Genomic DNA, 13,778 nt, shown 5'->3' on the forward strand with positions numbered 1-13,778 from the left:
TTAATGGTGGCAAAACTATATTAACTCAGTGTTTCTAATAATTGTGAGGAAGAGCTTTGTGCTTGCTGCTCCAGAAGTAGAAATTAAAAATTGAAAGTATTTTGGGGCTTTTTGTGGTTTGTTTGGGTGGTCTAAGTTGTTTTGTTGTTTACTTTCTTTGGAAGCAGATGTAACCTTTCCATTTACTTTAAAAACTGCTTTGAATTTTTAGTGCAAATGCACTCTAAATATTTATGGAAGTAGTAATATTTAAACATTATTCTTTTTGACACAATGTAGCAATAAGTAAGAGACTTAAGAAGCTTACTATGTTTAACTTGTACCAAAGAAAGTTGAGTATGCATTTAGCTTTGTGTAGGGCTGAGCTTTAGGCTGAGCTCTATAGCTGGGTTTTTCATAATACAGCAGTTAGAAGCATGATGAGGTGCAGTGTGTGGAAACTGCAAATAAATATTTAGAGCAGAGAAACTGCAATTCTTTTAACTTTTGGCAGGAAGGAGTTACCATAGGAGCTGCAAGCTCCTCTTTAGCTCTCGAACTGTGGTGTTAGTCTCCAAGGAGGCAGAGGAGCTGAGGATTTTGATAGTCTTTCTTACTGTGGTTTTTAAAATCAGGACAACTGATTTTAAAAAAAGCAAGTTGTAGCCCGAGAAGTTAAGGCTTTGCAGCAATAATTGCTGTGTGTAATTATTTGTCCAATTTTGGAGTAGATAATCCTTTAATGATTTTCTTGGCTGTAAATATTGATGCTGTTTTTACAGAGTGGGAACAAGCTACACTTGGGGCCCTAAGTACGCATTGCCCCCTTGTGGCTGCGGCTGGCATTACTGGTCTTGAGGCGGGACTTGCCCGTTAGCAATGGCTTGTTTTCATTGTTTGGGAGTAATGGAAAATTCAGACTCGTTCCTCGGGGTCATTCCAAAGCTATCCTGTACCCTTCTACAAAGAAGGCAGAAAAGGGTTAAAGAGCCCGGTTGTTTGGTAACTTGGCCTCAGCAGCACTCTTCCAGGGCTCTTAACTGCCCTGTAGTCTAAGCACTTCTTAGATCATAAAGAGGAAATTTGATTGTCCCTTCCAGTGCTTTCATCAGGGGACCCTTGCACCACCTCACAGTCCAGGATTAGAGAAAATATTTGATATATTGATTTGTCCTGCCCCACCATGAGTCTTTCATTTAGCTGAACTGATGCTCTTAGCTGTAAGATTTGTCTTGTGAAATTTCACATAACTTCAGTGGAAGTAGTTAACACTAGCATAATTTTAAAAATCTTTAATCAGTTTCAGTGTTACTGCATTTGTGTATTAAGAAGGTATTGAAATGTTGCACTCTATCTTGAGGATAGTTTCTAACTTTAATGATTCTAACAGGTCAGTCAAAGCTGGTATTTTCTAAAATTATTTTATTTTGACTCCACAGAGTGAACGATTGCAGTCTGACCTGATAGTGTGTATAGTGATTGGTGTCCTCTATTTTGCAATTCATGTCAGTACAGTATTTACAGTTTTACAGGTAAGATGTTACCTCGTGTCTTCAATTTGCCTTCTGTATGTGGTGTGATATAAAGTGTATTCTGGTCGTTCACTGAGTCTTCTGTGTAATTTTAGCTGGTATTTAAACATATAGCATAATAAGTACGTGACTGACTGAAGGTCTTCACTTTTATGTGCTCAAAAGATCATCTTCCTTAGCCCTTTCCTAGTTTCTTCCTATGTTTTAGATTTTTATTATAGCCTCTGATACAAAACACCCTCTTATGAGTCATCAATCTCAAATAGTGTCAGAATTGTTTTGAAATAAGGAAAAATGAAACTTTAAAACAGTGTTTAAAATGTTTTGTGCTCAAAGTCTGAGAGGCTGAACCTTGACTCAGCAGTTCCATGCTGGCATGGCTCTTTGTAGACTGTAGTGTAGGGCAGTATGCCTTTATTGGAATGATTATTTATAGGACTTTAAAGATCATTTGAGTTTAAAGTTTTTGACTTGTCATTGTAGCTAGTGCTTGGATACTTTTAATGTTTATCTGTGGCTCTTGATGATAATGGCATGGGACTAGATCCTGTGCTTCAGTTTAAGTAAAGCGTTTCCCTCAAGAGCTGCAGTTACTGAGTTTCTTATTTTGGTATTCCTATTATTGCCTAGCTGATGAATAGCCTTATGTAAGGCAAATGAAAATTTCTGGCATGTATTTTAGAGTACATGCTGCCGAAAGTAAGAAACTAATTTTTAAAAGCATATGCATTTAGGTAATTTCACGTCTTCATGGTGAAGTGCATTACTTAAGCACATGTACTTGTGCTTTCTGAGGAAAATATCCCTTCTATTATTGCATGGCTGGATTTCAGCACTCCACCTGAATGTTGCTTTCCCCCGTGTTTGAGAGACTGGGCTGTATGCTCTTCACCAGTTGTATATTTCAATAGGCTTGGGCTTCACAGAATTCACAAAGAGCTTATGACAAGATAATGCAATCCTAGTTTTGCAATTATCTAGACTTATGTAGAAATTTAGAGAAATTTTTAATGTGTAGAAAGCATTGTTGTGAAATCCAACCATCATCCCTTGTTAATTTTACAGTATTTTGTGACTTCTGTGGAAGGGATTGGTCTTGTGGGGGGCTTCTTACCTTCTCAAGTGAATGTGAAACTAATGATTTGCTTGTACCTCCTTTTATCTAGCAGATGGAAATGTAAATTGGGTTCAGCCTTTAGAGAATAATACCTTTATAAAATGCATATGGGTCAGAAGCAATGGACTGTGAAAAAAGATTGGTGTACTATTTTTACTTGAAAGTACATTTCAGCTTAGTGAAAAATTGTTAGATATGAAGGTTTTTTTTCTCACAGGGTTTCTTGTTTTATCTTAAAGTTGGTAGTATAGTTTCTCATGAAGAGATGCATTAGTATTGCAGGAGCATCTGCTCATGCTGGAAAATACACTAGCAATGTTTTTCATAAAAGACAGATCTTAATTTCTTCAATTTTTTTTTTAGCCTATTTTAAGTTATGTTCTCTATGCATTGGTGGGTACGGTGGGCTTTGTGACCCATTATGTTCTGCCTCAACTCCGAAAGCAGCTTCCTTGGCATTGCTTTTCTCACCCGCTGCTGAAAACCAAGGAATACCATCAGTTTGAAGTCCGGAGTAAGTATTGTCTGTAACACTTCCTTCAACTTGCTGTAGCTGCTGACCAACTTGTGTTACCTATTGATTTACTTCATCTCTTTACTATTCTCACCACTGGAATTTCATTACATTTGGTCTATAAATGTATTTGTTTCTCAGTTCCTCATGCTTTGATTCCATGACATTTTATCTATCTCTTAACTGATGATGGTAATATGAGTGTTAACATTATCTCAGAGCAGTTCCATTAAAACATAGTCTTCAAAATCGTGAGTGGCGAAGTTTGTTCTTGTGATTGCCTCAATAATTTTTCATAAAGATTGAGTGTGTTTCACTATGTATTTCCTCAACATATTAAGTTTTCAGATGTTTTAGAGGATTAGCTGAGGTGGGTGCTGGTGGAGACTTCATCCTGGCACTTATTTGGTTTTTAATAGTATTGTTAACATGTTTAACAACAGAAAATAGTGAGTGGTCAACTGATAGATGAAGACACCAAGGGACCAGTCTTACAACTTGATCTGCATAGATATGTGCTTGCAGCTTAACATGTTAGCATTAGGCTAAAGCCTGTGTTCTCATGGAATTTTTCCCCAGAGATGCAAAAAAGATGAGGTTACACTGCTTATTAGTTTTCCAGAATGGATAAATGTTGTGGTTGATTGTGGGGATTTCACTATTGGAATGTTTTTATTGTTAACAGCAGACTTAAGAAACTCCTGTCTAAACTGCCTTGGACAAAACTGAAACTATTTTGGTTTTTCTTTTCAAATAATTGTCAAAACAAGAGAGCATTCTGCTCCTGAAAGGAGCAGAGAATTATCAGAATTGATTCACAAACTTTCTACCTTTGTAGCAGCCATTCAGTGTGGTCTTTTCATTGATGTCTAACTTGTGGGATTTTTTTTCCCAGTGATTGCATGTAAAGATGGATAAATATGAATAGTAATTGTAGTATGATGTCAGACTTTTATCTGGAAGAAGTGAAAAGTGCAACTAAATGCATTAAGTCTTTAATCTCTAAAACTAGAAAAGCTACAGTTGTTGCCCTTTATGTAGGCATCAATGTTTACCACAACTTCTGACATTAAATCTTCTAGCCTATATTGTAGAACAATTTTTTTATCTTAATTTGCAGTCATTTGAAACACACCTTACAATTCTTGTAGAAGTTTAAAAGTAGTTGCTCAAGTGACAGACATTTGTGTTGGCAGGTTACATAGGCTCTTCTGTAGAGCTGTAAATCAGGAATCCTTCAAATGGAATAGGGTTGAAAAACATCCTTTTGTGTGAGATAAAAGGCATAATTTCAAACAGCTTCATCAATAGCAATGTTGAAATTATTGAAGAGGTGGAACCCAGTTTGTTTCCTTCTGTGTACAGTAAGCAAGTAGCTTGCCAACTGTTCTGTTGTTGTGTGAACCGTGCAAAAATTCTACTGCAGCTGCTGACAGGAACTTCTCTTTATTTTGCTTAAATAAACTACCAAGGTCCATTGTAAGAAAACAGTTATTCCAAGTTGATTAAATGAAGAGTCTTTATTTTATAACCAGGTGTTTTTGATTTGACAGTGCCATCTGATTTTTTCTTTTTAATATATCTTGACAGATGCTGCGCATGTTATGTGGTTTGAGAAACTTCACATTTGGCTCCTTTTTGTAGAGAAGAATGTTATCTATCCACTGATAGTCCTCAATGAGCTTAGTAGCAGCGCTAAGAATATTGCTAGTCCAAAGAAACTGGATACTGAGTAAGTAGAAAAGGCTATTAAGTAATCTTGAGTATGTCTGCTGTGGTGGGAAATTAAATAGTGACTTCTGGCATCAATGGGAAGACAGAACACCGTAATGGTATTGTCTTAAGAGTAAGGCAAGGAATAAATAAAGCTTTTCTTTATTTGAAAGCCTGTATAAAGCTGACTTAAACTGATTGGAGTATTACACTGTTAAACAGGACACTCCTGCAAAGATAAATCATTCAACTCCTAGCATATACTGTGAAGATGGCAGGTTGTGGAATTACCTAGTACTGTGATAAGTTTGCTTGTTGAGCTACAGAGTCTATAATATGATTATCCAGATGGCAAGTTCAAGATAGTGTTGATACGTTCTGGTAGTTTATCAAGTGTAAATTTCAGACTTGCTCTCTGAGTTGGTGTGCCAATGTGCTGCCCCTCTGCACCTTTCTTCACTCATCAAGGAATTCCCCAGGCTTCCTAGCCCCTAAGTATAATCCATATCCAGATGGAATTGCACACTGCTTCTTAAATTGAATCTTAGTTATAATCCCTTGAGCAGTGTATCTGACTGTCTTAGCAAATGATAGCTCAATAATAAGCCCTGCATTTTTTGCCTCCAAGAAACAGTAACCAGGTGTCTTTTTTGGATTTGAAATTCTATTCTTAGAAATAAAAGAGTATAAATAGTGAAACTAATCAGAAAATATTTTGGGAGGCAAGTTGTTAGATTCATTTTGTGGGGTGGTGTGTGTCTTTTTTGGCTTTCTTAATTTTAATCCTTGCATCTAGTAAGTTCTTGCTTTGAGCTCATTATCATAGTCACTATGGGACCTTTGGGAGGAACATTGCCATTATGTTCTTTAACTTCTTTTTTTAATAACCCTTTGATATGTCAGTTGCTATGTCTGAAAAAATTGCTGTTCCCTCTGTAGAAATTAGAGCAGTATAGTCATGCAGGAAATGATAATCCAATGTTCATTAACATCCTCTTGATGATTAATCTAGCATTTTAGTATTCATAACCTAAATTAAAGACCAGGTTTTTCTTCAGACCACAAGGATATTTCATCTCCTAATATTTTTTCTTTTTTAGTGGCATGCTTAGAAATAATCTTGAACATTGATTGGCTTGAGAGTACTGATGAAAAGATTTAGATAGTAACCTTTTTTTTTAGATAAAATCAGATGTTATCTTTAAAAAACCAGCAAATTATTAACGCCCTTTGCCCACAATTCCAAAAGCAAACCCAAATCAAAGTTTGAAGAGATTGATATTACATAACAGCATAGCTTAAGTGATCTTTAAACCCCTTTCAGATAACAGGTAATAACTGTTTTTTGTGACTTCCTTACACAGGTTGGGTGCTTTAATGATCACAATAGCTGGCTTGAAGTTACTGCGTTCATCATTCAGTAGCCCAACGTGCCAGTATGTCACTGTTATTTTCACAGTGCTCTTCTTTACTTTTGATTACAAAAGTTTTACTGAGACCATGCTGCTAGATCTCTTCTTCATGTCCATACTCTTCAGCAAGGTAACTTTTCACTCTGTTTTGAGGTGTTTCAGTTCATCCAAAGGGGAAAACAGATGGATAGTCCTATCTGATAGGTATTCTTGCAGATTCTCAGTCTTTTGTACTGTAATAGATATGCTGTAAGGCAGCTAAGACTTCTTTTTCCCAAAGCATTTCTGTTGGCTTGAGAAACCATATGTAAGTTTCTAAACATCGCCTGAGTTTGTATGTAGAACTAGGAAGTGCATCTTATGTTACTTTTATAACGACATCCTTTTTCAAAGTCTCAAAGCTTCTGGTAGATCAGTAAGAACTCTAGGATGACCAGTAAATTCCTCAGGATGCAAGGCATGTTGATTGTTAGTGAAAATACTGAATTGTTTTTCTCTTCTTTTTTCCCCCCTGTAGCTTTGGGAACTCTTTTATAAATTGAGATTTGTATATACCTACATTGCTCCCTGGCAGATCACATGGGGGTCTGCCTTCCACGCTTTTGCCCAGCCCTTTGCTGTGCCACGTATCCTTTGAAAATGCAAACCTTCTTCTGAAGTTGTCTATTTATAATTCTGAGTACTGCATTGTAATGGATTCTGTGTTATGGGGTAAAACTGATGAAAGAGCAGGTTTGTCTAGTGAGTATTTACAAAGAAGCTGTGCACACTTTCTGCCTTGTTACAATGCTGTGAATTATATGGTAATGGTAGGAATAGCATCCTGATGTAAAAAAACACATGGGCCAGAAGTAATTCTGAAAATCACATTACTTCCTTTTGATAGTCATTCGCTTTTACAGGAGTCATTATGGTTTTAGTCCTTGAGTTTTGCATTTTAAACTTCTGTAAGCTGGTTTGAATGGCATGTTGAGTTAGTATTTTCAACTGAATTTTTGGGAATGACTGTCATGTCTAGTGCCAGATTTCCATCTGTTTCTGTTTTTAAAAACAAAAAGGATCCCCTTAGTGCTGGAAATGCTGCAAACGTCTTTGCTGCATAGAAATTCATAGAGATCTTGTTTTGCTCTTCATTAGTGTTGCTGTCTGTATTGAACACAATCACAGAAGCTAAAAAAAAAAAGTAGTTGTTGCCTTGCTTTCCTTAATTCTCTTATCCTACAGATTCTGCCATGTTGTTTGTCCAAGCAGTTGTGTCAGCTTTCTTCTCTACTCCACTGAATCCTTTTCTGGGAAGTGCAATATTCATCACTTCATATGCCAGGCCTGTCAAATTCTGGGAAAGAGACTACAAGTAAGTGAAACAATAAAGTTTTAAATAATTTGTTTTTAATGGACTAGGTATGTCTTAAATGTTGGTTTGGGGCATTTTTGGTTGTTTTTTTTTTTTTAACTTGTGAATTTCTGTTATTGTTTTTCCCCAGAGAAAACTAGTGTAAAGCACTGAAAGTTTTCACTTAACTTGTTTCTGAAATACTGTAGCAGCTGTTTTTTACACTAGGATCATTTGCTTCAGCTGCTTAAGTAATGTCTACATAGTGGTATGCCATCCTGATATTTTAAACATTAAATTTATGGTATTGTGAAGTGCAATTTTAATCAAAAAGTGAGTTTATGTATAAAAAGTTTTGGGGGACCAGTTCATAGGTGTATTTTAGCTGTGTTATTGTTCTGCTCACAGCAAAACTGGCTGAACTTAATACAAAAATATTTCAAAGTAATTGGTTTTTTTTGTTCAAGGTGGGATCAGTAGTAAAAGAATCTTCAGGTCAGATTATGTTTCGTTTTGTTTTATTTCTCTTACGCTATCAGCAATAGACAACTTAATCAGACCAATAAAATATTATATAAACAGAATAGGGCAAGTTGAACGGATATTTCTGGTATTTCCCTTCTAACATTAGAACAGTTTAAATGCAATGTTCCAAATCTTAGATTAGATCATTATAGTTGTAATTTCAGATAATGAAAGAACTGTCTAAAAATTAATCTTTCACTAAAGTCTACTGAAATGTTAGCTGGGCTGATTTAATTGTCTTAATTTATTCTCACATCTAAAACTTTGATACCTAAGAAAATGTATGCACTTTTATCTAAAGTGCAAGATTATTCTATTGCTGTTTACTGTGGACAAACTTTATTAGGCATTATAATGCTATCATACACAAAAATACTTTTGCATATGAGAAGAGCAGAAAATATGCATCTAAAATTATTTTAAAATAACTTTTTGAAACTATTTGATTTGGAATATTGAACACTATATTATTAGTTTCTTTGCCTAGACATTGTTGCAGTAATGTATTTTGCATTAAGTATGTTTTATTTTATTCTTTTCAGCACAAAACGTGTGGATCATTCAAATACTAGACTGGCTTCGCAGCTGGATCGGAATCCGGGTAGCTCTCCTAGATGGATTTTGATAGCTGGTTTGGAGTTTTTGGGGGGTTGGTTTTTTTTGGGGGGGAGTGGCATTTGAGAAGTGGGTTGGTGGGTTTCTTTTTTTTTTAGAGGTGAGTTTTCTTCTAGTTCCTTTTTTTTCCAAATGTAAATGGCTTTTTATTGGATTTTTATAGGATTCATGATCACTTTGCCCTCTGATCTTGTCCAACCATGTCCAACAGCTGTCGCTCTGTCTACTGTTAGTTTTTCTTCTGTCATCTCTCTTGCTTTATTCTTTAGGCTGTCCCATAAGTTTTTTGATTTCACTCTTAGGTTTGTGTTTACCTTTTTATTTATAATTGTAGCAGGCATTATACTGTTTTGCTTTTTATTCTTCAGTAATTTTAAAAGTACCAAGTATTGTTTGAGGGTGTCTCATTGTCATGGTAATGAGTACAACAGACATCACTGAGATATGTCTGTGCTCCATTTGCTTTTGCACTTTATTATCTTGAATAGGTTGATGGGAGATGCATGAATGGAACTGAAGGAATAATTTGGGAAATGGAGGAGTGACTAAGAAAAAATTTGGTTCAAAATACAAATGTCACTTGGGATTCATTTGGAGTAGTTGTCTCTTAAAAAGGGGAAAGTGAGGGATAGAATATGACCTTGAAACCATATTGTGGTTAAGAATAAGATAGGATTCAATGTGAAGTAAATCAAGCTTGCTGTTTTTCTGCAGTTTCAGATAACCTAAATCCAATCTTCCTGCAGGTTCAGATGATAACAACCTGAATTCTATCTTCTATGAGCATTTAACCCGTTCCCTTCAGCACAGCTTATGTGGAGACTTGTTGTTGGGTCGCTGGGGAAACTACAGTACTGGGGACTGCTTCATCCTAGCCTCTGACTACCTCAATGCACTAGTACACCTTATAGAGATAGGAAATGGCTTAGTCACCTTCCAGCTGAGGGGGCTTGAATTCAGAGGTGAGTGTATTAGATGTCCTTAGCTGTCTGCACTATAAAAAGTAGGCTTCTGCTTTAGAAACTGAAGTTATTTTCAGTTCTATCCCGTTAATAAATTGCTTTGAAAATGGCCTGCAGGGCCTCTTGATGCTCCTGTCACTTGACGCCAAGTCCCTCTTTCCATTTTAATGCAACATGGCTATTTGTTAGTGAAACCTAACTAAAATGGGATCCCAGAGTGATAAATTAAGCTATCTAAATCCTTTGTGTTTGTTGGTGGATAGTTCACTTAGTGTTAAAAGAATTTAATTGGAAATAGGTTGAATTTTCAAGTCTTCCAAACACAAGTTCACATTAAAGCAATCATGTAAAGCATTCAACTCTTTCTTCTTTCCTCTGTTTTCTCCTAAGGAACTTACTGTCAGCAACGAGAAGTAGAGGCCATCACTGAAGGTGTAGAGGAAGATGAAGGTTTTTGTTGCTGTGAACCAGGCCACCTTCCTCACATGCTCTCCTTTAATGCAGCCTTTGGGCAGCGTTGGCTGGCTTGGGAAGTGCTTGTAACAAAGTATGTTCTGGAGGGTTACAGCATCACTGACAACAGCGCAGCTTCCATGCTCCAAGTCTTTGATCTCCGGAAAATTCTCACCACCTACTATGTGAAGGTGTGGTTTGGCTCAGTGCAGCCCGTGGTGAGGGCTGGCTGGGCTACATTTGGGAACTGCTCAATGTCTTGAACCCATAATGTCTGTCTCGTGAGGATCATGGGATGAGGTGATAATTACAGATGTATGAACACCACCTGCAAAGGAGGACACTTTCTTGTACTCATGGTGACTCAGTAGTCTGGCACATGAGCAAGACAATGACCCTGTATTCCAGATCAGAGAGAGGCCACCTCCTAGGTGAAGCTGGAATAGGAACTTTAAAACTGTTACCCAAATAAAATAGCTCTGTTGTAAAAGAAAAGTTGGTTAGTTTGTTTCTTTAGAGAAAGCCAAGCTGCTTTGGTCTTCATAAGCTGTCCAAACCTATCTTTGGTTCTTAAAAAAAAGAAACAAGCCCTCTCTTCCAATTCTAAGATGACTGTAACCTCAGATCCTTTTAGGTAATCACTAATAAAGATCTTTCATAACCTACTCTTTCTGAGAGATGAAAATTTTCAGGTTAATGTATTTCCAAGATACTTACTCACACATGCACACAAGTTGTTCCCTAGCACAGGGGTCTTAAATTGTTTAGTGTTTTAGCTTTTTAAAAAAATTCAGAATTCTTTAGAAATTCTGTATCTAAGCCTCTGTGTTAACTAAATAAAATTTTCTATGTATTTGTTTTCTGCAAAACTTACAGTGAGGATCCTATCCCATACTTTTTTTCCTTTCCTTATTCCTTCAGCGTCAGCTTCAAAAATCCTGACAGTCTTTGAAAAATACTCCTATACACCACCTGTATTATGTTTTCTATGCAAATCTGTTGTACCTGTGAGCAATATCAATGCTACCATGTATCACTTCTGTTCATTTTCTCCAAAAAATTTCAAATAAGTTGAAACATTAAGATGGACGGGGTTTTTTTAGATTGCAGTATTGACTCATATTTTTAACTGCTACTGTTTCAGGGAATCATCTATTATGTCACAACCTCCCCCAAGCTAGAGGAATGGTTAGCTAACGAGACAATGCAGGAGGGCCTGCGGCTGTGCACAGACCGCAATTACGTGGATGTAGACCCAACATTTAACCCCAATATTGATGAGGATTATGACCACCGTCTGGCAGGGATCTCACGAGAGAGCTTCTGTATGATATATTTGAACTGGATAGAATATTGCTGTTCTCGAAGAGAAAAGGTAAGGATGTTGTCACTTTTTTCCTGTTGGTTTGACTTACAGATGGGTTTCATGCTGATTTTTAAAAGTATGTATAATTAAAGTATTTTGATTGAAATTATTTTGATCTTCCAGTTCTGAGATGTGAATTTAATAGATTCTGTAAGTAGTGTACCGTTTAACCAGTTCATTAATGAATTTTATTTGCCAGCTCAAATCAACCAGTTGAATCTTAGACATTTATCTACATGCAGAGTGGTATGTCTGCAGAATTGATGTTTCGTACTTAGATATCAGTGCTCACAAATCAACCCCAACTTAAACAAAAAAAACTCCAAAACAAAAATCCCTAAAACCCAAGATACCTATTTCCAGCTTAGACTTCTTCTTTCTCAGAGATCCCATAATACCATTTCCTTGGACCACTGGAATTGTTGGCTTGTGTAAACAATCATCCTACATTGAATCTTCTTTCCACAATCCTTCCACCTTTTAAGTAGGAGTGTTAGTATGTTTGTAGAAAAATGCCTTGACTTTTTACTGTTTACAAAATAACTGTGTCAAATTAGCTTTGCCTTTGACATAAGCAGAAATTGATTGAGATTAAAGGGACAGGAATATAATTAGAATTTACATGTTTAATGAGGGACCCAAGACTTAAGGGTTCAGTTTTGCTTTGGAGGTAAAAGATCACTTAAAACCTGTTTTAACGGGGGTAACACTTGGTGTCCTGTGGTCAAAGGACAAACAACAGCCAAAGAAAATTATTTCCCTCCAAGAAATGAATATGAAATATTTTGTATATGTATTGAAAATCAGGTTTAATCACTTTGATTGAATGATGCCATTTGCTAGGGCATTATATACCGTGTCTATACTACCGGCCTTGAACTGAGGGCAAGTCTCGCCTAACCCCTTGACTAAAGCTGTAGTCTGTTGGGTGAAGTTGTCAGGTAAATCAGGCTTAAATACTCATAACAGTGATAATCCTCTGTATTCACAGAAAATATTTTTGTCTAAACCCTATAATTTAGCTAATCAGCAGTTTGCCTACAAGATACACACCATGAGGAATGTAGCATGCATCTCTTTAGCTTACAATTTCTTATTTCAAATAATCATATATGTGTGTTCACCTTTACAAGTCTTCTTAAATACTTGTAAAACTCTTTGCTCAGACTTTAAATCAGAATTGTTTTTTAAGAGTGACTGCTGTGGTACATACATACACTTGAGAACTACTATGTTTGGGTCTTTTTTACTTCTTCTGGCAGAATCTTCCTTTTCAGTGGCCATTTCTTTTTTCCATTCATCTAACTTATTTTTTCTTTTGTTATTACAAGCCACTGGATTCAAGTAAAGACTCACCCCTAGTGACACTGTGTTATGGACTGTGTGTTCTGGGGCGGAGAGCATTGGGAACAGCTTCTCATCATATGTCTAGGTAATAAAATGTTGTTGCTGTAAGTTTCCTGTCCTCAAAATCCCTGAGTTCTTGGATTAGGTTTTAGATTAGTATCTTTTCATAGAAGAAATACATAATTCCATCTTGCCTTAAACTGGGCAAATGTGCTATGTAACTTCATTACAGCAACCACTGAAATGTAACTATAAAAGAGCAAATTTGGCAGGACTTGCAGCTAAGCGTATTGTTTTATTGAACTAATTCAAGATGGGACTTCTGGTATGGGTAAAAACTGGCTATAACCAATTTAGAACTGTCTGAGATCTAAAAGTATACTCCATTTCCTGTATCAACTAGATGCCCTATATGGAAGTTGGGGGGAAAAGAGGAAAGTGTCTTGAAATGAAAAACTGATATGTCTTGGTAGACGTTAGATGAGACCATTGTGGTAAATACCACAGTTTAGGCAACTGTGGCAAGCAATTGTGTTTTGTACAAATCTTCAGCTCAAATCTGTTGTCATATGGCAACTTTCTTGCAGACTGACAGCCTCAATTTTAGAAAGCAAATGTAAAATACAGCTATAAGGTTCAGGAAATCACAAGGTGATGGCTTAAAAAGAAACATAATTGGATGTAGAAGCTATTGGTCAGGTGGATGCTGACTATAAAACCTGTTCTACTTCAGTTTCAGGGCAGCTGTTGATTAATTCCTCTAAGTACCAGCCAATTGCTTCCTGAAGGTTGTGTATATATGGATTTGCAAGATTCATCAAAGCATATATGATTCTTCCCTCTTAAGTTAGCTTAGTAATTGAAAACAGTTTCTTCAAAGCATGAAAAGCGAACAACATTTTTCTTTTGT

The 13,778-nt window shown here is 36.3% G+C and overlaps 1 protein-coding gene across 1 annotated transcript in view; it reads left to right on the forward strand.

Moving 5' to 3' along the window:
• The window catches only part of PCNX1 (pecanex 1), a 92,153-nt gene that overhangs the window by 61,433 nt on the left and 16,942 nt on the right, over positions 1-13,778 (forward strand). The window contains exons 18-28 of the mRNA XM_031065646.1: positions 1,419-1,511; positions 2,992-3,142; positions 4,733-4,874; positions 6,220-6,397; positions 6,785-6,893; positions 7,492-7,621; positions 8,668-8,726; positions 9,487-9,702; positions 10,093-10,346; positions 11,300-11,530; positions 12,853-12,953. Of these exons, the coding sequence (XP_030921506.1) occupies positions 1,419-1,511; positions 2,992-3,142; positions 4,733-4,874; positions 6,220-6,397; positions 6,785-6,893; positions 7,492-7,621; positions 8,668-8,726; positions 9,487-9,702; positions 10,093-10,346; positions 11,300-11,530; positions 12,853-12,953 (1,664 nt within the window). The remainder of the gene's footprint in view (positions 1-1,418; positions 1,512-2,991; positions 3,143-4,732; positions 4,875-6,219; positions 6,398-6,784; positions 6,894-7,491; positions 7,622-8,667; positions 8,727-9,486; positions 9,703-10,092; positions 10,347-11,299; positions 11,531-12,852; positions 12,954-13,778) is intronic.

Source organism: Geospiza fortis, unplaced genomic scaffold (genome assembly GCF_000277835.1).
Source record: "Geospiza fortis unplaced genomic scaffold, GeoFor_1.0 scaffold54, whole genome shotgun sequence".
NCBI lineage: Eukaryota > Metazoa > Chordata > Aves > Passeriformes > Thraupidae > Geospiza > Geospiza fortis.